Source organism: Sylvia atricapilla, chromosome 5 (assembly GCF_009819655.1).
Source record: "Sylvia atricapilla isolate bSylAtr1 chromosome 5, bSylAtr1.pri, whole genome shotgun sequence".
Lineage (NCBI taxonomy): Eukaryota > Metazoa > Chordata > Aves > Passeriformes > Sylviidae > Sylvia > Sylvia atricapilla.
Genome location: NC_089144.1, coordinates 43,870,036 through 43,897,315, shown reverse-complemented (window position 1 = coordinate 43,897,315; position 27,280 = coordinate 43,870,036). Strand labels below are relative to the sequence as shown.

Sequence of the window (27,280 nt, the reverse complement as noted above, 5' to 3'; positions counted from 1 at the left end):
GGTCTGCAGCAGCTGGCACCAGTTTTCAAGTTGAGACAGGCATTGGACATGTGTGCCAAGGGGAGAGGGGAGTGTCATGTCAAATTAAGGAAAAGAAACGATTCTTTGGAACAAGGTAAAGCTTGAGTGCAAGGACAAGGCAAGAAGTAGGAAACAGTAGATGAAACAAATGTAGTTGAGATGGGGTTGAAGACTTGCACACAATCACTTCTGGTGCAGTATTTGCAATGGAATGACTACATCATCCACAGGACTAACTTAGATTTTATTCTGGTATTTCTCAAATATAAAAAGTCAAAATTCTTACATCAATCTTTAAAGAAAATCCATGCAAGCAGGTCAAAATTTTTACAACTTGATTCCCTTCCCACCCCCCCTTCCTTTCAGTTTTCACTTCACAAACCATGCTGTTAAGTAAACCAAGTGTCTGCCCCTCATGTTTCTTTTCACAGCACATTGTTAACAACGCTAGGCTAAGTCAGGGGTGCAGTAAGCACCAAAATAAGATTTTTCACTTGAACAGCCTCTCTGCAATACCTCAGGATTTCTGGTGTTTAAAAGTACATCCATTTTACTTAATTCTGGCTCCATGAGATTTTAAACTGTATGGCTCTTTTTCTTTGATACCACCATAATGTAACTCGTGAGAATCTCAAAGCCCATCAGCCAGGAAAAGCAGCAGTACAAACTAGACACTGACAATTGCAGGTGACAACCTGTCTCTTCCCTTTTTTCTCTGGAGAACCAAACCCAGATAGATTGTACAGATTTTTTGGCATGAGAAAAATCCCAAATTTACTTTGTTTGAAATACGTTTGGCCGACTGAACTAGAGATTCATTTAAAAAAAATGCATCTAACATTTATATTGATAGGTAGTAGAAAAAATTGTAGCCTTCCTCTTCCCATTTTTACAACTCTTTCTTTTGGAGTTTAGTGTCAGATTTCATTAGTACCGAAGCCATACTGCTGTCCCTTTACTACAGTTGTTCCCTGTAGCAAAATTGAAATGTCTTCAGTTTACATTTGTGATTCACAAAACATTTCTCTTTGAATAGGAGTAGAAGTCAAAGCAATAGAGCTTCATTCTGAAGGTTGCATAGAGACCAAAGAGATTTATACAACAAATGCTGTTTAAAAAACAAGTAAAAAAAAGTCTGGCACTACTGAACAGCTCAAATGTGTGTGACCAAAAATATTTATAGGCAATCAACTCAGTTTGTTAGCAACAGCAATATTGTACATTTTACATTATTATCAAATACATAATTCAAGAGTTACAAAATAAGATCATGCATTACCACTAAATCTCATACAAGCTTGGATTGATTTCATTCCAAGAATCTAAAATGGAGACAGCATTTTTTAAAATGAATACAAACTCCAACTCTGGATTCTGTTTTAGCTTTCATGGATTTAATATAATCTTGTTACAAGAAAACCTATACATGTTTGCTCAATTCAAAGTGTTAAAATAACTACTGAAACAAAAAAAGTGAGCATTAAAGTGATCAAAAAAGGGAGCTAAATGATTCATTCTTTTAAAGGCAGCTTTGGAGCCAGAGGTACCATTCACACCATGAGTATGATTTTAACAAAGATTAGACATTTCATCATGCTCAGCCCCACCTTGTCCTGTTTCACTGGGCTAAGCAGTTTAAAAGTAGTGAGCTGAGCAAATGGTGTCCGGGCCTGGAACAGTGTAAAATAGGTGTACCCATGTGTGCACTACTGAAATAAGCAATGCTCCTTCACTGGCCTCCCACCTCATGGCTCAAAGGATGGATAAACTGTTGGCAAAACTTCCACCTGTAGGTGCACCTGAACATTTGTGTGTTCTTTCCAGTTCTGGAAGTGACCTGGACTAGGAGCTAAGAGGGATGGCAAGCAGTGTCCTACCTACTGTTTCAGAAGTCTTCACTTTTTGGCTCATGCCTCTTCTCAGTAGTATTTATGACTCTTCAAAGAGAGCAGCATTAAGAGATCAGATAATCTGTTTCCCTAGTCTCACTGCATTTACATATGGCACAAGATTGTTTTTCTAGGAGTAACTTGTGGCAACAACATTTTTTTCCTAAAAAAGTGTAACAGCACAAAAAAATTCATAGCAGCATTTTACACAATTTGTGTTAAAAAAGTAGAAGTTAACCATTTGTGTATTGAGTAACAAAAGGTTTAAATTACATTTATTTTCCATTTTACACTCACTATTTACTAGTTGGGACTATTTACAAAGGTTCAAATGTGTAAGAGAACACGCTCTACCCAGAATAAACTTCACATGTGAGGCAGTGATCTACCTCGACCTGTTTTGGCTGGATATAAAGGAGGTACAGGTGGGTTTAGATCCTAGAAAAAAATTCAGAAGTAGGATGTTCATGTGAATTAGATTGTGTTCTTGTAGAAGAAACCATGCACACACACACATACAGAGAGAGTAATCCTATAGTAAAAACATTAAGACCAACAGTGGATTTAGTTTTCACCTTCTCAGATAAAAAGCCGGAGAAATAATTAGAGCAGGGAGGTTTGTCAGCTGTACCTCATTTATTCTAACTATATTTTTACCAAGAGGCCAGCTTTTATTTGAAGAAGCTAAAGTAATTGATGTTTAAACAGTAGAAGTGAAAGATTTAAGATTAACTTAAAATTGGGGGTATCAGCAATCCTTCAAATAAGACAAAGGAGTATTATTTCTCTACTGGTGTAATAGGCATCAAGACTCCTGTCCCAACACTGGCGGCAGCACTTCTGGCTCCTGCAGGGCAAGGCACCTCAACACATGCTTGCTGACAGACACCTCTGCAACCTAAGGGTACCCCCTGGTTAAGTCTTACTTTCCTCCAAACATTTTTAAATTGCAATAGACTGCAGGAACACTACATGAGAGGTTTCTAATTGAAGATAAAAGTTTTTGGAACCTGCAGTGCAATTACACCATGAACAAAATATGTATCAAGGGTAAAAGGAAAAAAAAAGGGGGGAAGAAAGATCTACAATGCTTTTCACACAAATCTCCTGACAGTTCACCAGCTGACCAAGTGATGAAACAAAAGTCTAGTGGGTAGTTTTGGTAGCCACAAGACAAAGTTACTGTTCTTGCCCTAGTTATGTGTTACATGAAGATTGCATAGGACAAGACAAACTTTTGGAAAACCGAGGCAAGCAGTGCTTAGTGTTGGTATCCATTGCTCTTGACAGGCTGAATGAGGTTCAGTGCTTTATTGTAGTCACCCTTGTGCATCTCTGCCTTCAACACATCCATTTACCCAAATACTGCCAGCTTAAGGTCTTAGCACTTGATCTGTGGATACCAAATAAGAGCTTAGTATAACACTATTTGCTCAAGCTTTAACTACTGACTAAAACTCACAAATTTTAAATAAGCTGAACACCACTGAGATGCATACTTTATTTTAGCAGATACGGAAATTTATAAATTTATATAGTCAAGTTTTTTTTTAACGGCCTATTAAGGCATTTTAAAAAAATCCCTATATGGCTTTGGTTTGCTGAAATACTACTTTACATTGTTAAAAGAAAAACATTTCAAATAAATTTGACATTATGACACATTCACATATTTCACTTAGAACTGACAGTTATACAGATGCCTACATGTGATCACAGATGTCTCCTGTTGTGATGACACGAATAAAAAGGTAATCCAAATGTTTATCTCACAGTAGAGGGCAACCCAGAAGTCTGTGCAGAAGTGACATATAAGGAGTTATTATCTGGAAGAGGGGGAACCACAGAGTTTCCATTAGTGGGTGAACAGCTCAGTTTCAGTTTTTCCAAGTATTCTGCATGAACAGGCTTGTGACACTGAAGGACCTTGATTGCATCTTCTACTTTGAACCATTCTCTTTTCCTTCCTGAATGAGTACAATCCACAAGAAAGAATAGAGTTATAAAATTTTAACAGCACTACTGGTTGCTATCTAATTATTCATTTTTTCTCAGTTCTTTGGAAGTTGAAGTTGTCAGGCAAAAGAGTGGGAAGACCATGAAAGAACTGATCAACACGAGATTCACTCAAGCTTACTAAAATGCAATAATAATAAAGCCTTTCAGATAACTCTCTTGAAGCAGATATTGGACAAAAACTCATGTGACTTTGTGTGTGCTCCAAAAGCCACATCTGGTCATTAGAGGAAAGTGTGATGTTACTTAAATGACTTGATACTGCTGTCCTAGATTGTCATGCCTAGCAGAAAACCAATCTTTAGACTGAACATGCATGCATGAAGAATGGCTTGGTTTGACTTCAAAAGCCATGTTCCATACTGAAAATCTCCATTTGCATCCATATATGGAGTTACTCAGGTTAGCTGTAAGTTTTAAAAAATAGTATACTTTGCATGAGACATGTTTTTACAAGTTTCAAGACTTTACTAAGATCAGCTTAAGGCCATCTTACTTTTACAAGTCAGTCCTTTAAAATTCAAAGTCTCTGAAAATACATATAAACAAGGTCAGTTGTAGTATTGCTAAAAATGGAATTAATTCTCTTTTTCATTTGGTTTTACAGCATTACAAGTACTGTGCTTGAACATCAATAAACCACTTGTTTAAGATCAAGGACACTTTCAAAAACACCCTAGAGTATCAGACAGGAAAACATTCTTTTTATGGAAAAAAAAAATCTGCAGTAGAGTATCCGGCCTTAAAAAACCAAAATGTTTATTTTGTCATAATGTTACAATAATGAGGGTATTCTAAGAATAAGATTAACCCTGTGTTGGAAGCAACCCTAGTTATGTGGGTATTAAAGTGTGCAAGAACAGCATTCCTTGACTTTTTCTAGAACAGAATTAGTATTCCCCCTGAACTACACAAATTACTTCAGAAAAATAAAGAGTTTGCCTAAAACATTTTTAAGTGTAGCATGTAAGGACAGAAAATTAATTTACCTATATTAACTGAATCCTCCCAGTCTTCCAGTATTTCCGTCACAGTAAGAACATAAACGTACGTCCTATGCTTCCGATCCTGGTTCTGCTTGAATATTAGAAGTACAAGTTTAAATTCTCATCTAAACTCAAAGATTTACCACAACTATAAGAATAGAAATTACTTACCTCTAAAGTATAGTTGCTAGCAAGCCTGGCTTTTATTTTCACTAAGCAAACATCTGTACTGATGAGACCCAAAATTATGGGAAAACAGAAGTTTTATTTGAAACAGCTATTCTCTTTTACTAGACTAAAAAAACTGGACAAAACCAAAGACAACATGAACAATTTTGAAGTTCTGACCAAAGTGTGTTCTTGGTCACCCAGCTAAATATTACCAGTTGTCTACTAGTACTGCCCTAGATAAGTATTAGTACTTCTCTTTTACATATGTTGTAAATTAACACAGTACAGCACATTTGCTAAAACTGTTTCCACAGCGCATTTCCTGGATGAAAGGTCATTTAAAAAAACTGAAACACTTCGCTTGATAGAATCACTGTGTCATGTGGCCATGTCATCTACACAATGCTGGCTATAAAGTTTCACTCTGAGTGAAGCAAATTAAATAGCCTATGCTTGCAATCATGACAAATGCAGGAGTAATTGCCATCTGCTCATCCAGTAGGTTCGCCACGATGGCAGCAGTCGCCACCTGTTAAGAAGGGATGTGTTTTGCACAAGGCAGGTTAAACACAGAGTCTGACAGAGGTACCTGCTCAGGGTAAGGCCACTGTACTGCAGCCAGTCCACGTGAGGCTGGCATAGACATTTCTCCCTGCTACTCCAGAGCAGGCTTGTGGCAGTGTTTGAGGTGCTACCTAAGCAATCAGACCCTCCTTGAACTGACTCCTAATAAAACCAGCACCATCTACAATTACAACTATATTAAGAACCAAGAGATGTTACGTACAGCCTAGCTCCCCTAGCAGATGGCTTTATCCTTGTGCCAATAATAACCTTTCCTATTTAGTTTCACTACAAGCTTAATATAGTGTTGAACTGTTGTCCTTTACTAGGAAATAAAAGTTCTCCAGGACTCGTCAGTATACCATTAAATAGGATACATATATTTATAACACATATCCTTTCTGGCTGTAGTTCTAGAATAAGAGGACTCAGCAGTAGCATTTATTTCCATCTTCTCTTAGTTCCATCCCCAGGTCAAGAGGTGTGGCCCCCCCCAGTGATATTAACAACAGTTTGTGGGGGCCTGTTGAGAAACCAAAGTAGGGCCTTGATTTAAGTTAGAAGTAACCTAGAAAAGTGACACACCACCACTTTTTCTCTCTTCTGGCTTGGTTGGTGTAAATGGCTTCAGAAAAACATATACCTGAATTACCAGTGAACCATCATGCTTTGCAGACCGTCTTAAGCCAACAAAATGATACGTATCCTGGGTTTTTTTGGTCTGAGCTGGGAAATGAAGAATACTTTTGTAGACTGACCAGCAGAGTTAAAACACAGCCAGGTTTTTAATGTGTAGGACCATCCAGTTCAACTCAATCCCAAAAATACAAGAAAAATGTGAGTAGTAGTAACTACAAATCTTCAGGAGTTACAGGAGCTTCTCTAATTAACTGTGTCACGGCTTCCATGCTTCACACAATGAGACATATCACTGAGTAATATTTCACCCAGGAAATCCCTGTCAGGAATCCACTGCCTGTAAAGGCTGGGTGAAGATCTGTACCTAACTGAGACTAAGGGACTTCCACTTCGTATACAGCACAACCTAGTAACACTGGATGTATTAGGAGCTGAAGACTATTAAAACTACAATCTGCTCCTGTCTAGAACCTGAGCAGAAGTGGGCAACACCAACACTAAAATACAGTTCTAGCTAGCATGTGTCCTTGCATTGCTGGTAGTCCAGAGTCTGATGTTTATATTATCAAATAGATGTTTTGAACTACATAGTTTGCTAAAGGTTAGATTTATCTGTTGTCCAAAGCCTTGGCCTTTTTTTAGTGAATCAAAGCCATAATGAGAATTCATATCCAGAGTCATTAATTTACACGAAATTTGTGTAAAAGTTGACAAATTACTTCAACAAAATCTAACCAGGAAGGAAAAGTCAAAAGAGTGCCTCAAAAAAGGCTGGTGTAATGTTTCAGAAATCCTAGCTCTATGAATGATTTGGTTGTTAGGCTTTTTTTTTTTTTTTTTTTTCCCCTTAACTTCTAGCTATTGTCCAAGTACTAATTTAATCTTTCCAGTAAAGGTCCAAAATGTCCTGAGCTTAGCTCAGCTGGTGAGAGCCTGGTGCTGGATAGCACCAGGGTGATGGGTCTGATCCCTGTAGAAGACATTCATTTAAAAGTTGGACATGATGATCTTGGTGGGTCCCTTCCAACTGACAATATTCTGTGATTCTGTGAAACTGGTACTTTGAACCCTTCCTATTCAAATCTTCACACATCATGTAACACCTAAAGTTCTGTTTAATGTAGCAGATCCAATAACACTGCAAAATTATAGGTAATTAATACTTATGAACTTAAGTCTGATGTAGCAACTTATCAGTTCTCAAAAACAAACCACTGCTTTTAGAACTTAAAGGAAATAGCTCACCTCAAATATCCCAAGTAGTCTGCCTAGCTTTCCCTTTACTCCAGCCTACAAAACAAACAGGAAAAAGTGTTAGCATTTGGTATTAATTAACAAAAAAATAGAGTTGCTGTACCATCATCCTACATTAGCATACTCCTCCTTTTTAGGGTTGAGGAAGAGTTTTAACTTCAGTTTTAATTACATAGTGCTGCACCAATTTTGGAGATTCTGGTTTTAGACTCTTTATGAGTATTAGAGTAGAAAAGCTTGGCCTAATCAGTGGATCAAAGAATCTATAAATCTTTCAAGGTTTCCATCCAGACCAAAATACTGTATTACTTACCACATTTTTAGTGTACTTTATTAAATAGACAAATCATACCCAATACCAAAATAATCTGGGAAAGTAAAAATGGCAAGAGAATTTCAAGTAGTATTAGAAATAATCTAAAGAAACAATCATTGAAACTTCAGTGCTATTTTACACAGAAATTTAAATACAAGTTTTCAAAATACAATAATAAATTAAACTGTAGGTTATTGCATGGATCTTGCAGCATAATGACTTCATGTGTGCTGGTTCTCATATCAAAGTAGCTTTTGCCATGTAATATAAACACCAGATTTATATCCCCTATTTCCCGCAGTTTTGAACTCTTTTTCTAGCTATTACGCTTACAGAAGGCTTTCAATTCAGAGGTTTATTCCAATATTTAAAAATAATCCCTGTGTCAGCCCATGCTTTGTGATTTTTATCAATTCAGAGAAGGTGGTCATTACTTTCTACTAAGACTCTAAGGTTTGCTTTTCCAAAAGTAATATATAATGCCTCTTTCAAGGGACATGGCTTATGATCAGCCATTATTTCTAAACAAAACTCAGTCCATATGACTGACACATAAAGGCATATGTTGCCTACTGGCAGACAAAAACACATTTAGATTGCTTTTGTCTTGTTGTATAACCAATATTTAAAATAGGCCTTCTTAGTGCTAAGATGACATCTTCTGATTTTCAGTCTTTGCTTCCAGCCTTAGCCAAAGACAGTTATTGATGTCTTATATCTTTATATAAAGGACCATATGGATTTTCATAACATTTTAATGAAGAACTCTGACAAATAACTGGGCAGGCTTTAGCAATAAGTCTAATCAAAGTCTTACAAGTGAATGTTTTCTGTGACTCTTTTTAAAGAAAGCAGATGGCTGGTGTTATTTATTAAGCCATTTTGATGAAGGAAGCCTGATCACAGTCCATGCAAAATCATAAAGGCATTTTGCTTATCTAAAGCAAGAGCAAAACTTAATGCAAAAGTACATACAATATTCTGTGTGTCTGCTGTGATGCCTGGGGTACCTGCTAGAGCTCATATAGCCAAAATGAACAACTGAACTTGACAGATAAGTGATTAAACAGCACATTAATTAGCAAAGTGACAGGCTGTTATTTTGGGCTGAAAGAGTAATCTATGCGACAACAGGCACTAAAGATTGCTTATGCTTTATACTGGGTAATGAAAAAGCACTTGCAAAAAGCAGCATGCTGAAGAAATGTTTTAAGTTTTACTGATCAGTCCTTACTTCCTCAGCATTACAATATTACTTCAAGTGGGAGTCTGACAACTACCTAACATTTAACGCATGGCAAAACCACCATGACCAGATTTACTGATACTGAATAGCTTTCATAGAGAAGTTTTGCCAACTTATTGGTATCCCATAGTCATAATGTGAATTTATCAATGTTATTCTAAGTGGAATTTACTTAACAGTTTTTCTTTTCTCTCGCCAAGAAAAACAATGGTTTAAACAAATACACTTAGCTGAGTGTATTTGAAACTATTAGAAGCACTCCATTAAAGTGTAAACTCCCCAAGGCTTGAAGTGAAGCTTTGCTGCAGTCAGATGTTGCTGTGTAAATGTGACTACTATAACTGATGTTTAATTACTCTCTACGCAAACATACGTTTTTCCAAAATGTAGCATCATGCCTTCAGACAGCAGTGTATTTTGAAAACCTCTACATTCCAAAGTGTAGAAAGGTAGTAATTCAAAGTCTTGTGATTCAACTGAATAATCTTCATAGTTGAAAAAGTACCTTGAATTTGACAGTGATATTTTAAAATTACTGACATTTCCTTCAAGATCTTTTCATAATGTAATTCAAAATGTGTCAAATTTAAGTGCTAGAAGACCAAGAAATACTTCAGCTTTATCCCCAGAACATCAAAAGCAGTTTTTCCTTTTACAATGGTAAGCTTCTAATCCAGTGCACTGGTTAAATTCTTTGAACCATTTTGCCTCTCATGAAAACATACTTCTTCCTTTGGCTTTTATGTACCCATGGCTGTTAAAATATGGTTTTTCAAGTAAACAGGTTCTTCAAGTATAGGCTTCTATAACTCTGTAAAGCCATATAAACTTTAGGAGAAAAACCCCAGCTTTCTTCTGACAGACATGCTGTTCAATTAAGTGCTGTACTTCCCCAGAACAATTCTCTAAGGAAGTCTGAGTACTATGCAAAGAGGACCTCATATCTGAATCATATACATATATTTTAGCATTAGTCTAAATCCAGCCACAAGAGAGAAAACTATCCACTTCATCCTCAATCAGTCTAGCCTAGAGATCATTCCTGTTTCAGCTGTGGAGGTACTGCAGTCTCAGATGAGTGTCAGAGTCGCCTGTTTCCTGTAGATGGAGCAAGAGTCATGCTGCAGTTTAATTTCTAAGCTAACAGTCTAGCAGGGCAGAAAGTTGCTTAAGATCTGAAAGATCTATTTTTAACTCTGGCATCTGTGGGATAGTACTGTAGCCATTTAAATGGCTACACTCCTGAAGGGATGGTGGCAAGACTACTCCTGCCCCATTTTTGTATACTTTTATAAAACAAAATGTTTGACCACACCTGCCTTAATCTTTCAACTGCGGGTGTGTTTATTAATTTATTTTTGCAGTGTCTACTTCTAGTCTTTAGCACCCAATTTTTTTTTTTTTTTTTCAAATATTAGATGCTCATTGGAACTAATTCCTCTATTTTCTGTGAGAAGTCTTAGGTGATATTACAGCCATTTCCACAGCAGCAGCAAATTAATCTTCAGGATCACCCTCTTCTCAGAAACTATATCCACACAGGGCTGGAGGAAATTGCATATTTTCTCACAGACCTTTCAATACACTACTAAGATAAACAAAACAAGAGTCTCTTTTCTGTGAGATGGAGCGAGAAATGGGAGTGGTTCACGGAAGATCTCCATTTACAAGGCTGGGCATAATTGGCTTGCCACTCATTTGTGTCATTTTTATTTGAACAGTGCATGTGCAGAAAACCTATTTTCATTTTTCATGCTATGTAATGAAAGACAAAGTTCCAAATTCATTAATGGAGTAGGTTTTCATTTAAATGAGGTTCAATACTTTCTGGGATTGCTTTATACTGTAACTTCATTTTGGTATTCTACTTTCAGGTTTGTAAAAGTTTATTGTATCTAAATAATAAGGTAACGGTCAATTTCCTGTAAGCTGTGAAATGTCAGACAACCTTCAATGAAACACTAAATATTCAGTAGAGGTAAAAACTCCTATCACTAACATGAACAGAATTGAAGAACTAAAAAAACCCTGGAGTCATGTACACAGGCAGACTATGAAACAACTGCAATACATGTACATATCACTACAGAGATCTTTAAGTTGTTAAAACAAATATTCTAAATACACTACTGTTGGTGTCAAAGTGAGGATATTTAAAGCCAGTGGGCTATGAACACTTCTACCATTAAGGAATGCCATTATAATTCCCACTATGAATTTATCCATTGTAATAAATCAATAAAACCCAGTGCTTAGTTTGTGCATAACCCAAATCCAAAGAAACATATTTCAAACCAGCACCACTGTGTTTTCTTTGAAGTTTATTCATTCACAAACTCTTAACAGTTCACTGTACTGTAACCAGCTTGCCAGGTGACATTGACCTTAGTATAAAAATAGAAAGGACATCCACCTTTAGAAAGGTCAGCATGAATTTCAATGGCTCAAACCTCTAAATACCACTCTTTTTCTTTAAAAATGGCACTTGGCAGTCTCATGGAAGCATATAAGACTTAGCTGGTAGCTGAAGAATATTTTATGTTGAGCTTCTAAATCTGATCAGCTATACAAGCTATCATACCCCAGAAATTCTGAGAGAGTAGAGCAAGTGTAAAAGCCTGGTGTCTGTGAAAACTCTCCATGCATTTCTAAGCACAGCTCAAAGCTGAACATGGCTGGAACTTTATATTCTACTCCAAAACATGATAAAAAACATAGTCCCTTCAAGATCATCCATTCTTCACCACCAAAGAGAAAACCCCAATCATATGACTACAGTTTAGTCAGTTCTATACCTTAAGTCAGATCAGCAATTAAAATTACCAGTGTTCCTAAGAACACTGAGCAGAGGACAGTGCTTTTTAATCCTACCCATGAACTCGTGACAGTGGGAAGACAAGACCTTCCCTAGAGGTGTTACAATTGCTTGGAAGCCTAAATCTTTGCTGACTCATTGCCAGAATTCAAACTCTTTGCTCCTTTCAAATGGACTGTACCCTGTGGCTGAGTATGTCTTGTGTAGATCAAAATGGGCTCCTCCAGCAAAACTCAATGCAGTCTGGAACACCTTTCATTAAGGGAGGCTTATTCATGCTTGAACCTTGCTGCAGGAAGGCTGCTGAGAACAGCAAACAGTGAAATAGTCTGTTCCCCAAGTGAAGTGGAAGAAGGGTCACTGAATTACAGTTCACAGATGATCTCACTTTGACGCTGAACAGCAGGCACTGTTTGGTGCAAGTCACTTCTACAACAAGTTCCTAAGCCTCAACACCACAACAGAACTAGTCTTAAGAGTGTGCAAGATAAACCACCAAATAGCATAGCTAATATAAAAAAATCATTACACATACTAATCAGCAACAATATTAGTGTGTTTTGGGAACAGCAAAATGGGATGAGAAAACTGTCTAAGTTTTCTTAGTAGAATGACAGTAGAAATCCTGTTGTTCCCTCACCAGAATGCATTCAATTTGTGAAAAATCATACACCTTCTATTTAAAAGTATGGTATTTTGATTTTTCTTGCAGTTTTAATTAGTTTAGACATGGCTGATAGATATCAAAGAAACACTTAATATTTTTGACAATTTTCCTAGGAAAAAAACCCTTACAAGTAAAACCCCAGAATCCTGAATTTGAAATTTAAGTATTGTATAGGGAAACTGCATGAATTCATCATGACTTAAAGCTCTGTTTTGCCTAGTCATAGGAGCAGAGATAGAAAGGCAGACTGTAACCATAGCGCTTTCTTGATAGATAAGCAGCCTTAAATGTATGAATTCTCAACTGCTCAGATAGATCAGTTTCTAATCTGTTTAGTTTGGAATGTCCTCAAAGGTCTGTTGATTTCCTGTTTTTATGCAGCTACATGTTAATGGTTAGTTTACCTTCACTCTGTTCTACAAGAGCTGGAAGTCAGACATTTTCTTCACAAACACAGAAATGTTACACTTCTATAACATGTCATTTGGCATAAAGTCACAGTTCTACTTCCAGTACTTGTTTATAAAGGCAGACAGAAATCTAGCTATGAAATGAAGAAGGTAAGTTAATTCGTTCACCCCCACCACACTGTACCCCAATTCTAACACACAGAACTGCAGTTCTTTGTATTTCATAACCACAGAAGTCTCAGTCAAATACTGGATAAAGAAAGCAGTTCCCTCTTCCTTCTTGGTTCCCTGAAGACAACAGCAGCAAAAATCAGCTGGATTTTTTGCTTTGTTTTGTTTTAGTTACCTCTTCATACACCTCTCTCACAGCTGCTCCCCCTGGCTCTTCTTCTGGTTCCATTCCTCCACCTGGTACAATCCACTGATCTGGGTATCGGCTACTGCTTACCAACAGCACCTGTAAATAATTGCAAGTGACTGTTAAATACAGTTCACAGCTCAGGAATCTCACTACTATTTGCCTTTGCAGCAATGCACTTTTTCACCTAGCCAGATGGATTATAGACTTTAAAAGCAAAACATAACAGGCAAGCAGGAGCTGGAAAAAGAGGAAAACAGTTAACATCCAATCTGTTTTACAAAACTAAGTCAAGACAACGTCATTGCAATCTCTTTGCACAAATGCTTTCATTGGATGCTTAGACACAATGTGGAAAATACAGAATAATATGCACAAGAGTGAAGGCATACAACAAAAATCTAATAACAATATTTTCCAGAACTCAGTCTTTAAATAATATAGATGGCAAAGTATGAAAATTAAGACATTTTCATTACATAAAAGTTAAACTAATTCTTCTGGAATGGCATTTTCTGCCTGAAAATAGACTTCTGAAAATATTTCCAAGTTTTAGTCAGAAACAAGCTTCTTTTTAGTTACTGAAGTGTTATGTTAGGATGACATGCTTACACTATTGCACAACTAAAATACAGGGAAAGTACTTCATTGGCCCTTGTCCAATTTGGTTTCTTTTAAACATTTACATAAGAGGAAAAGCACAACACATTGAATTTGATTTCTAAATTTAACCTTTTTTCCCAAGACACTTTAATTTCACTTAATTTGACTCTAACCTGGTTCTGTCATTGATATACACCAATTTAAAAGCCCCTGTCTATAGGATCTGTCCTTCAGAATATTCAGAGTAGAGAAGATGTTAGCTACTTGTCCAACAAACTATGATACCTTGTATTTGGAGTAATTTTGCAGTAGAAGTTTATGAAGATAAAACCTTGATTCAGGACCACTTGGAAATACTCAGGTATATTTTAGACACATCCCAGTTACTAAGACATACTCAGTCATCCATGTAGTAAAAGACTTCCTATTCTTGGCATTACTGACATAAACCCTACCCTGAAGTCAAAGGACAACTGTGAGCAGTTAAAGGGCAGGGTCAGTGCCCGAATCTTGAAAAGCAATTTTAAGACTAGAACAAGAGCCTCAAGTCTAAAGGTTATAGCTTTAACTGGTGCCAGACAACTTAAATGACAGTCCCAGCCCTCACCTTTCATGGACTTCAAACTTACCCCATTAGGGTTAGGTAAGAAAATGACTCTCTGATGACACCAACAGGGAAATGATTACCACTTATACTATGTCCCTTTGGCACTCATGGAAATAGGTTGTAGGTTCACCTACAGGAACTGGGAGTATATTTCAGGGGACTGCAATGATATGTGTGCATACTGAGGTGCACCTGGAAGAGCCTTCTCTGACACAAACTGTCTTGCAATGTTTATCTTATGTGCAGTCAAGATTAATACAGTGGAGAATCTTTTAGGGTAGGACTCATTTCCCTAAAGCTTTTTCCTAGGCTAAGTAAGGAATTAAGAGACAGCAGAGACTGTCTCTGTACCAAATCAATCATTTGGTACAGAAGCATTCTTAGCATCTGATCTAAATGTTCATGTTTTCAGTCAACTCAAGTATTTTACTCAGCTGTCTAAAAACCTAAAAATATTCAGCAAAAGCAATAAGGTTAGACACAAATGCATCTCAACTTGATCTTTACAGCCAAAGGTTTTGGTTTCCTAGGATCCTTTGTCATTAACAAAAGATTCACAGAGCATACACAGCCCTACCAAAAGTAATTTTAGAAAATGTTTTTCAACACTTAGGTGGAGCACTTATATCACTACAGAGAACCACTTTAAGCAGTGCTTAAAGAGCAGTTGTAAAAATCAAGTTATGAATTCACTCAGTTCCAGATGTAAGCATGAAACAGCATTTTCTGCTGATGAAACTCGCACTCAATCCAGAAAGCTAGCAACAATAATGAACAAAAGAATGATTATCATTAAATCATTCCCAGCTTGGTAAAACAAAATTAGCATTCATTGCTTAGTTAAGGCTAAATGTAAAACTCTTAATTACAGCTATGGGATAAATCAGGTTGCTTATTCTGGCAGCGTAGTGCAAAGCCAGAATTTTTTATGCCTTTATATATAGTAGTTGACTACTGCTAATCCAATCAATAGACGATTAAGCTGGGCTTGTACATATATTAGCTTTAAATTACCCTTTAAAAAAGCAGAAATAAATATATCTAGCAAGTAATCAACATTAAAATAGATCAACTCTTGTAGATAGGCTTTACTGCTGTGTGTACAATAAACTCCCAAGCATTACAGCCTCAGAATTCATTTTAGCAACTATCCAAACCTCCACTAACGCCGGAAGCATTTTCTCTAACATCTTTCCCTCTATGCTTTATTCTCCTGTGATCCTACTGCTTTTATATCTGAGTCCAAGGGATCACACTAAGTTATAGCTCTGAGATCCTCAGATGCACTTTTTTTTTAACCCATTAACACATGAAGCATTCATCCTGGGGTAATGCTATCAAAAATGTACTCGGTGTTGATCAGATTCAACAAACAAGACCTGATAGCTAGCAGTTGCAGGATTGTGCTGTATGGCTGAAAAGCATTCCACAGAATTTTTAAGTCATAGCATGTTTTTGTTTCAGTCTTTCATGTTTTTGTTTTTTGTATGTTGCTTTTCATTTCTGTAGTTTTGAGGTGTTTCCATCTATAAGTGGCCAAAAGATAAGTCCTCCAGTACTTAAATGATGAGGCTGTAAATATAAATGTGATTTAACTATGAAGACACCAAAAAGATGTGGTTGGTTGACACTGCACTCATATGCCAAGAGAGGTGCAAAAATCAGCAGCAAAAATGCAGCAATTCAGCTTCCCTTAAGAGAAGATAATCAAACTATGAGAAATGTGATCTAGGTTACCTGGACATCCAGTCTTTTTTGAGGAGGCTCACAGTCAAGCAGATTACAACAGTCTATTGGAAAAGACTACAGAATCTCACACACCTGTATTTTTTCTGGCTTATACACATCAAATTTTACATCATAATCCCATTAGTCTCAGAAGAAAAAACCAAAAAGGCAGAAGTACTTCCTATGCAAAGAAGTCTGTGTCCTGTATTCCCACATGCAGAAAAAGGACTAAGATTTGAGTTGTATTACTTGCTAGGGATCGTTGCCTTTCCCATGTCTCTGACTAAGACTTACCACTGATAACTTGTTCAAAAAAGGTACAGAGTAATGCACTGAAATTTGCTTGCCTAGTTATATAGCTAAGTTTATGTTACTCCAAAGACTAAGGTAAAGATACCATAATGCTGCCAAGTGAAGTGAAGCTGGAAAGTTCAGCTAAGAGGAAACAAAAGAAAAATTCTTCCATTAAGCATTACCAGCCAAGTTTCACCTCACTTCCAAGTCCAGGAATAGCAATGACCTTTTGAGTGTAGTGAGGAGGAGAAACTGCTAGCCAGCCTGCTTGTAATAAGCACCTATCAATACATGTAACAATCATATGGTTAACCAAAAAGGTTATTCCAGGGCAGGTGGCATCATGGGACTTGGTCACTATAAATGCTAAGCTTGCAGGCAAACAACTGAAAATTTCTAAAGATGCTGAAGTTTTGGCCTCTTCAGTGTTCTCATGAAACAGTTAATAGCCATGTATTCCAGAAGACCAAAATGGCAACAGCTCAAAGTAATACAAATTATAACCACAAGCTATTAATCGCGGTATTTTTTTCATATTAAGCACTAGAGGGGTGGTTTAAATTTATATAAAATATCATTGCTTTCTCTCTTTCTTAATTGAAGGACATTATACCTTACCAAAATAATTGTATTAAAACCCAGTTTACATAAAAAAAAGCAAGGATAAAGTTTAAATTAGCTAGTGGAAGGTGTTCCTAGATTCCTCAGCTGGATTCTTTAGACCTCAAAACAAAGTCATCCCCAACTTGAAGGAAAATTTTCCAGTTGAAAACATACCATTCCAATTTCACAATAATAATTTGCCATCAGAGGTCTTCAAATTCTCTATTCCCAGCCTAATCCCATCTGTTCCTGTCTTCCCCACTGCACACCCCATTTTCTCCCCTCTCCCACTATGCCAGTAGCTACCTACAACTTGATGTTTGAATTACCTGATGGAGATAGCCAAGTCTGCCCTACTTTATAGCAAAGCTAGCAGTTAAAAGGAGCAATGTCCAAGAGAAAAGGAATCAACCCCTCACTCCCAAAAGAGGGCTGAGCATGTGTGACTCAGCTGCAAATAACACCACAGTGCTCAGGTGTACTGCTCAGAAGACAGGTGCCTGGAAGACAAAGGATTCAGCTCCCAAACTCCACAAACATGAGTACACACAAATCATTTCAGGAGGTTTAAACTGATCAGAGTATAGAAAGAGATCATTAAGGCATTAAAACGTACCTCTCAGGTACCAAACTGCATCAAATGCTGTTAGATGTACTGCGTATTTTCATAGGCATCCAAAACATTAAGATGATAAAACATTCAAGCCTACTTTGAGAAAAGAAGTCAGGACCCACTCTAATGGAGGTTAATATAATATAATTGAACACACTCAATACAGAAACTCAGCCTACATGGTTGGTCCACTAAAGTTACAAGCACCTGAAAAAGTCAGAAAGATGGTTTACTCCTAATACAGCCAAAAGGGTCAGTCAAGCCCTATGATTTGTTTAAAACACCCATAAACAGATGTTCAGGGAAGAATACAAACAGTAAGTGTTTTATTATTCCCTAACACTTTCAACTTCCAATTATTTTCAGCTCAGGAGCTTCCTTAAAAGTATTGGGGAACAACTTTGAATGCGGCAACAGAGGAACGCTATTGAGAAGAAAGGGAAAGCATCTCTTACAAACACTAGATCGTATTTGCGGAATTAACTGTACAAATTTTTAGGCAAAAGCACATATCTCATTTTAGAGAGCATATGTCAGCCTGCTACTGTAGTTAAGAGATTTCCTTTGTCTAACATTTTTTTTTCTATTTTAAGAATCACTGCCTCATTTTAGTAGTTCTGAAAGAATTTCTCAGTTCCCCTATAGGTTAATATGGTATCCTTGTCCTAGAATGCCGTTGCCTTTTTTTGGACTGCAGAAGGTTGGAAAATGCAGCTTTAAACCTTGCCATAGCAATGCTACACAGGCAACATTTAGTAAGGAACATTTGCCTTCCTGAAAAGATTCTCAGTAGAGTGACTGCTTATGGTCCTCATTTGTTACTGCAGTAGTTTTCAAAATTATTTTTTAAGCATGGAGAAATAACATGCACAAAGTTATTGTAAAGTAGTAACAATACCTTAGGATCAGACTTAAAAGCATTTTAAAAGCTAAATAAAGTCAAGACTGCAACACCTTAACTTTCCCCCTAACACTGGGATAATGAGTTAAGGAAGCTGATCTGGATGAAAAGCAATAATGAAAGCTTAGGGTCCAGCCTGCACACACCACAGCCATCACTGACACAGCCATTCAAGGGGCAGCGCTGCACAAACTGGGGCACGAAGGCACTGCAACCTCCCAGTTTCAGAAGAGCCTATACCAATTCAAGAGCCTCTAGCAAAGTACTTTAAAGACAAGAGATTGAAAAGCAGTCCCCAGCTATGACAGAGGTTAAAAAGATGATTTAGCCTCACTGAACAGCAGCAAGCACAACAGCAGAGGAATGGCTAACTACCAATACATTAATCCTAACGCCCATTAACTGGAGCACAAATCTTGAATGGATCTCAGAAAAACTGGGTTCTATCTACACAATATATTAAAGTCTGAAACATCCTCCCAAGATCACGTTAAGATCACTTTTCAAAGCAGCAACACAGCATTTGGTTATCAGTCAGCGCTACTTTATCCCCTTTCTGAAGAAGAATGGTAAAGAAATACGGGTATAATTTTATAGTATTTCAAAATTAGATCTGGAAACTATTTTTCGTTTGAGACCTCCTGACTTTAAGGCTATGGGGCAATAAGGAAATACATCAGACTTTTTCAGAAGTAGTTTTGCTTTTGACTTGCAATTACAGGTACAGTATTTTAAAAATTGTATTTCTCATTAAATTCAAATATTTGGCTAAAATGTTACAGTGATACAGAATTTGAGTGCTTTCCTCTGGCTATTTAAAATACTTCATTTTGTTCTTTGGCTAAAGTGTTCATAACAGGAATAGAACAGTACTGTACTACTATGGCATACCAGTCAGAACACATTTCCTCACATAAAGGGACTCAAGTCACCTGTAGGATTCAATCTCCTCCTAAGCTTTAGCATGCTTTGGAGAAACAGATGTGGCAGGTCTCACAGGGTGATGAAGGGTGCATAGACATACAAGAAAAGGAAAAAAAAAGCTGAAAAAAACCCAAACCTGCAAACAAACAAGAAACTGCCCGCAAGTGCTTATAAAAGAAGTTTTAATTCTCACGCTAGTCTAGTTCTCTAATCCACTATACATAGCAACCTTCTTCCTTCATGCTTGCTAATGCAGACCAAGGGAAAAAACACAATTTCAGGTAGCAGGGGAAGAGCTAAATTAATATTGCTGCCCATTTCTTTTTAATCTGAAACCACAGCCTAATCTCGAGCAGGATAGCTGGGCTTTACTGGTTACTCAGCAACATAATCTGTTTGACTAAGGGATCAGCTTCCAAGCACTTGTCAGAAACAAGAGCTCCAGGTCTTTGAGAGCTGTTCAGCTGCAGGTAAAGATTTGACAAGTTTATTTTTTGACAAGTACCAGTCACCTTTTAGCCTTTTCTATCTTTGAGATACATCTTTAAAGACAAAAATTTGTTTTAATGTATTTACATTTGTAGCACTGGTTTCACTGAAGTGCTTAAGCACTAAGTCAAAAAGCCACCAAATTAAAGTAAGCTTTTCAAGAGTTCTACAAATAAGACTGGAAAAAAATACACATCAACCTGTGATCTGTGAACTCATATCTACAAGAGATGCTTAAAAAAACCATGTCAACAAACCCTAGCTAGAGATAACAATGCATATATGTGTGTGTATATAGGCACATATATATAGATAAGATACTAATATATTTCCAAAGAAACCTGCCACTATGCTATTTCACAGTAACTTGGAAGTTTTGAGCACCACTGAGTTACCTGAAGCAATTCAAATAGAAACTTTGCCACCAGTTTAAATCCTAAGTAAACTTAGAATGGCACAACTAAGCTAAAAGGGTATTTTTTCAAGTATCTTAGAATAAATATAACTAATTCAAAAAGACAGCATCTTTTAAACAGAGCAGAAAGTGCTTTGTTACAGGACATCTTAGCCTGACGTTATACAGGTACATCCCTATTTCCTTCTCCCCTCAGCTCAGCCTGCTTTGAGTGACTATCAACCCCATTAAGCATATCCATATGGTATAGACAAGTAATACCATAGGTATGGGAGAAAAATAATGAGGTTTAAAATAAAAAACACCTCATGGTTGACTGATGCCAGTATCTGAAGATTTATGAATGAAGACCAAAGATTTCTGCCATGGTAAACCCTTGAATTCCCACAGCCTCACTAAACCTGCAGGCTTCCACTGCTGGCAAGTAGTTAGAATTTGTCAAAAAATATTCCAGCATGAAAACAAGGTACATATGCCATGCCTGCAGAAAGCTGCTTTACTGTTGACATAATAAACACCAGTGTCTTGTATCCAGAGTTGGTTACCTGACATAAATCCTACCACACCAACCTAACATTCCATATTTCTTAACATTAACACAAGCTTTAACCCCATATGAGCCTGCAGGGATACACTCTAAGTTAACACTGCCTCTGTAGGCACGTCATAAAGAGCAATTTTGGAAGCTGTTTATAGGTCTTGATTTCTCAAGCTATACCCTTTCTTACAGCAAGCAAATCATAGATTCATAGAATGGTTTGGGTGGAAGGGACCTTTAAAGATTATCCTGACACAGGCGGGAACACCTTCCACTAGACCAGATTGCTCATCCAACCTGGCTGATAATGTCAAAATGTTAAGAAAATATTGAGGAAAAGCTAAGGCAGCAATTATCCTATGTTAATTACTCTTTCTGTCCATTAGCAGGGCAGGGACATGAAATGGAAAAAATAAAAGCCACAGTGTGCTTGAAGTCCATAGGGAAATGTGTATTATGTGTATTCTCCGGCATTTAAAATATGCCTATATTCTATCAGATCATCATAATGCAAGTTGGGCAACGCATCCCACTATGGAGACGACGCCAGCCTTAAATAAGGTGCCATGGTCATAACCCCAAGTTATTTGAAAGCACACATTATTTATGTGTTTATACCTGAGAGCTCTACACTGAAGGATAAAGAAACCAAATGAAAAATTCCACGTCAGGTAGAATATCTTCTATGACTGTGCAAGTTTATTTACAATAATTCCTAGAATACCCCATTTTGCCAGGATAGCCGATGATACTTCTGGGACCTGGTTTTATGGATCAAGTTGCATAACAAAAGGTCTTTCTGGCTTTCAGGCCTTTTAGACTAATGCATATAAAAATAGCATTTTACTTTTCCCTTTAATAAAATCATTGCTAATATGAAGCAACAGCCGTACAAAACTGAGGAACACTATTTTTTAAAATGATGAAACTGTGACCACCATAACAACACATAAGAAACCCACGCTTAATCTATCTTGACATTCTACAAGCAAATAAATAAAGTTATTAAATCAGATTAAAAGGAGCTGTAATACTAGGAGCCTATAATTTTTAATTCAGGACTAAGATAAATAGTTGACATTTACATTGACAAGTGTATGCCCTGCTACAAAGCGGGGGGAAATCTACACATCCTGTAGGTGCAAAACAATGTATTTTTCCTCACTACTGTCCCAATTAAAAAAACCAAAACTTTCCCATCTGTTTTCATCTCATGTACAAGGCAGAACAACAAAGGTAAAATTAAAATTTGAAAAGCTTGAAGACTTCTTTTGCACATGAAACTATTTTAGGTCTGCCACTAGCAACTGCTGGCTGAACACTAAAGTAGGGCTTTCAGTACCATATTTGATTACATAAAGCACTGTTACAGATGCCAAAGTAATTAGAACGCACTCAAAGTTTATATTCAAGATACTTAAAAATAACTGCTCATTTATTTGTATAAGATGTAGTAGATGGAAAAAATTAAATTAGGTTTCAAAATTATTTCAGTTGCTCAAATTGCTACAAAATTTATGTTTATTACTATTTGCTCATACTGCTTTAAAGGCATGCCTTGTTCTCTGCATTGAAAAGTAAGAATTTCCTTGCCTACCCTCTGCCCACATCCTAAGACAGGAGGATTTTTATGTAAAACTACTATTTGCAGAACGCTGAATGCATAAACAATTCTAACCTGTGGAAGCAATCGGTCCTCATGGTACCAAGAGGGCTCTCCTGCAGGCTTATTCTAAAGCTGCCATCCACTCCTAGTTGCTCAAGAGAAACTTGCATTTCCTCCTAGACAAATCTGCCAGCCCATCCCTGCCTGCTGAATGGCATCAGTCTTCTGCACACACCTACCAGCTTCTTGTTCAAGGCAAAAAGCTGCACCTCGCCACGCACTGCATGCCCACATAGCCTTGTTTCGTTTTGTTAATGAGATTTCTCCTGCTTCATTTCCAGGATGATTTTTTCTTTCAAAGGGCAGACAGCTCCTGCAATTACTGGTTTATTTCCTTGAAGAACAAAAGGAACCAGCACTTAAGCACATATCCAGACAACTTGCTGTCTCTTCAGCCCAAATGACAGCACTGAGACCAAAACAGGCAACACTTAAATGACAGTAGTACCAGAGACCACCTCCTTTTAATACTCAAAAAACCTCAAAACTATTCAGCACATTACTTGACATTCTGGGCTTCCTCCTTTTTAAATTATACACTATGACAGTGTGAAGGAATCAAAATCTAAGCCAAAATAGACTATATAGCACCAAATGGTTCTGTGTGGAGGCACTTGAAGATAAAGAAACACAGATTTCCATAGTGGTGCAGCTGAAAAACCATCAGTCACCTTGGGTACATGTTTTCAGCTGCAATATCAGCTCTCTAAGAAGCTTTTGACAGGTTGCAGGACTGCAGGGAAGCCCAGTTTGCAGGCTGTAACACTCAAGAGAACTGACTCAACAATTTTAAGCCTGGCAGCAAGGACTGGTGAGTCCAGCAGTAAGTCTGATTGGACAGGATGCTGTAGCTGAGAAGTTTGGCATCTGTATTTCAAACTGCATGCAGGAACCACCAGGCTGAATTTTGCTCAGCAGTATTCTACTGCACACCTATGTTTCAAACTGAGAAATAAAGAAGCAAACTGAAACCCAATGTAAATAGTTGCATAATAGTAAAATAAATAGATGTATAATGAAACCTAAGTAATGGGTTTGCCCAGTCTTTTTCCATTAACATTTTGCTTCACTGTGCATAAAACTCAGCTGTAACATCAATGAGGCTACTAAGGTATCAAAAGAAGTGCAGTATGGTTAAGAAGTTGACCAGGAAGCAATAAAATGCAGATTTTCCTAGATGAACAAGAAAGATACCAAATGTTTTAGTGCCTTGCCCAATAAAAATGGACAAAAGTCAATGGGCACAAAAAACTGTTACTGAAAATGCTTAAGTCTTTAGTCCAGAGGCAGCGTCCAGAAGTCATGACATCAACAGGGGACATCACAAGAAGTTGCAGAAGAAGGATCACCTTCAGCTAAGAACACTGCGGTGGATTTCTGGTAAAAGTTGACAGTTCATGAGGTGGCAACAAGTTAGAGACTTAGATATCACCAGTAAACACAAGATGAGTACTTAACAGCTCTGCAATCATGACAGAGATGGGTCCTATCACAGTATTTTTTCTGGTATAGCTAGACAAGCATTAGCAACATTTTACACAGCACGATCCCATCTAAAGCAACCACAAGTGTCGCCCACATTAAAAAATACATTTGCCAAAGGGGAGGAGGTAAGAGCTACCATGATGACCAAAAGAGAAAACTGTTTTTAAGAGAAGATGATTTAAGACTTGAAGTTCATAAAAAATGCTAAAAAAGGAATGACTGCTGTCTACAGATAGTGTCAGAAAGCTGTATGTAATAAAGGATGAAAAAAGCTTAAGCTCAGCTATAACTGGCTAGGGACTAGCCTTTCAGTCAGTCAAAATGGAAGCAGAAAGAAAGGTTAATTCTACAATTTGCATCACAAGATTGCTATAGATACTTATTCCTCCAGATTGAACCTAATCAGATGAAAAGTAGAACAAATTTAGTCTTGCAGATAGTATCTCCGGGGCGGGGGAAGTTGAGATTTGGATTTCTTGCTTTTAAGATTCCTAAAAAGAAATGTATTGCTAAAAATTGCTTTCAGTTGATGGTTCAATTTTCTTGACTCCAATGTCAAGCAACTCTTTGCTTATCCTGTAATGCAAAATAACTATGAAAACGATTCTATCTTATAGTTCCCTTCCACCCCCCAATAACTTCTGCAGGAGTCTCCTCTTCCCTTCTTCTCCAGTCACCCAGGTACCCCCCTTGGTGCTCCTTCCCTGCAGAAGTTACCCTACACTTAAACATCCTGGAGATGTAGCTTGAGACTCTTGATCTTGAGACTTAATCTCTAGAGACTTAGAAAATAAACACTGAAGCCATTTACATGGAGTAGGCCAACACAGAAACCACCCGGACAATGATGTTCAAAAAGACAGAAGCAAGCCTCAAACACTCAGTTTGGGGAACATGGCTAGTGATTAAAGTTAATCACAAACAGCAGTCAGCCATCAAACTTCAAAGGAATAGATTCTGTACTGATGCAGAGGAAGCTGGCACTTGGGAAACAGCTCCTAAGCAAGTTCAAGCTATTGGCACTGCTTTCCTGGAGATAACTTGTCAGAAAGCAATTTTAACTGTTTCTGCACACATCATCTACATCCTAAATCTGATCTGATATTCTCCCATTCACTTCATCCTCAAGTGTGTCTACCTACACGATGCCAAGGCCCAGCCTCATGCCAGCCGTACAGGTACTCCATCCAGAACACCACAAAGGACTGCAGTGCAATAATGGTCAGTACCCATTCTTCTTATACAACCCAGTAAAGCTGCTACTATCATCCTTAGCCGGAAAGGGGTTATTAGACACAAACAATATTATGAAGCAGCCAGTGATCTCACTGGATACAAGACTGAAAGAGAACAAGAAGTTGTAACAGGAAATGAAGAATTAATGGAAATCACTGACAAAGGTGACCCTAAACATGAATTTCCAACTTCAACTGGTGCAAAAAGCTGTAACAGTGGCTCAGATGTTCAGACTCCAAATAAGCCTGAGATGGAGTAGCATCCAAAAATAAATATTAAAGTCACACAAGTGGTGAAGTATGTTGGAGTTCAGAGACCAAAGAAAAGCTGTAACCAAAAAAAAGAAAAAAAAAAAAAAAAAAGGCAGCTATAACAAGACCTTGGAAGATTCCTACTGGGTGCCTTTCTCCCTTATACTAGGAAAAACTCGTCAGCATGGTCCCAAGGCTATATTTATACCACACAGGAAATAATTTTTTTCTTTAGACCCAAGTGCTGTATTTTCAGATCAGGCCTCTTTCCATTGCATTATATTTACTTCATAGATGTTTAAGGAAGACATTCACTGTACTGACAGCTTGGGAAGGGCACCAGCATCTTCCAGCATATAGATAAAAAGCAGGAAAATTCCCTAAACCCTAACCTTTATAGTTTTTTCATGGCTACTAAACAAGAAAATGAAAACAGAAATCGCAAAAGGGTATGCTTCCAGCCCGAGACCAGCTATAAACGCATTGTGCAATAAATCCATCAGCCGAGTTCCCAGATAACAGGCAGTGCCATTGACCTTGGCTCGGAACACGGGACAACTTTGTTGCTACCTCTCGATTCTGCTGCAACATAAAATTCCGGGCGAGCGCCGCCCGCTACAACCAAAGCCGCAGCAACAACTGTCCCGCTCCCGAGCTCGTTCACAAAATATTTCCAAGCCCCATTCTACTCTCTCCGCGGGAAAACCAGGCGTTGCAAGCACAGGCTTTTTTCATTTTATCCCACCCAAGCGGGGCAGGAGGTGATACACCGGCCCTGCCCTCCACGCGCCATGATACATTAAGCGGTTTTCCGCGCGCTGCGGGGGCACAGAAGATAACCGCGGAGCTCCGGTCGGTGTCCCGCCCGAGAGCCCCGGCTCCCGCTGCCCTCCGAGGGGCGCCGGGGCCGCGCACAAAGGCGGCGCCGCGCACGTGGGCGCGCACCCCACCGCCCCAAGATGGTGGGCGAGAGGCGCGCCCGCCCCGCCCCCGGCACCGCTCGGGCCGGCACAGCCCGGGGGCTGCCCGCCACCGGCTCCGGCCGGCACCGCGCCGCCCCTGCCCGCTCTCGGGCTGCCGGGAGCCCCGGCACGACCGTGCGCGCTGGGGATGTCCCCCGGGAGGCGCCCGCGCCCAGACAAAGGGATGCGGCAGCGGCGGGGCCGGCGGAACGCCAACCTCGGCCGGGCCGGGCGCGGCGCCCCCGCCCCACGTGCGCGGCGCCTCGGCGGGCTCACCTCGTCCTCCCGCTCGCTGCGGAAGCACAGGCACGCCGCCCGCTTCTTGTAGCCCTCCCGGTCGTACGTCCGCGTCTGATTCGGCTTGAATTTCATCATAGAGGCGGTGACGCGCCGGCTGCCCCCGGCCGCCGCTGCTGCCGCCACGGCTCCTCTCTCTGAGCGCCGGCGCCGCGCCCCTGGGACACCGGCGCGGGGCCCCCGCTCGGGAGCGGGGCTGGAGGAAGGCCAGTCCCCACCGCTGTCACAACAGCGCCGTGCCGCCCCGGGAGCCGCTCCGCGCCATGGAGGCTCTCCCGGCGCCCCGAGCCGCCGCCGCCCGCCCGCGGCGGCCGCC

The 27,280-nt window shown here is 38.8% G+C and overlaps 1 protein-coding gene across 2 annotated transcripts; it reads right to left on the bottom strand.

Annotated features, from left to right (window-relative positions):
* Positions 1 to 246: 246 nt before the first annotated feature.
* On the bottom strand, positions 247 to 27,280 carry NUDT4 (nudix hydrolase 4). Of its 2 annotated transcripts, none has more exons than XM_066319271.1 (5): positions 26,944 to 27,280; positions 13,341 to 13,451; positions 7,532 to 7,576; positions 4,916 to 5,003; positions 247 to 3,877 (listed from the first exon to the last, which is right to left on the bottom strand). In XM_066319271.1, the coding sequence occupies exons 1-5, from the start codon at positions 27,040 to 27,042 to the stop codon at positions 3,675 to 3,677; spliced, it is 546 nt and encodes a 181-aa protein (XP_066175368.1). In that variant the 5' UTR covers positions 27,043 to 27,280; the 3' UTR covers positions 247 to 3,674. The 2 variants fall into 2 exon arrangements, with proteins under 2 accessions (XP_066175368.1, XP_066175369.1); XM_066319272.1 differs by having other exon boundaries at positions 4,916 to 5,000; positions 26,944 to 27,275.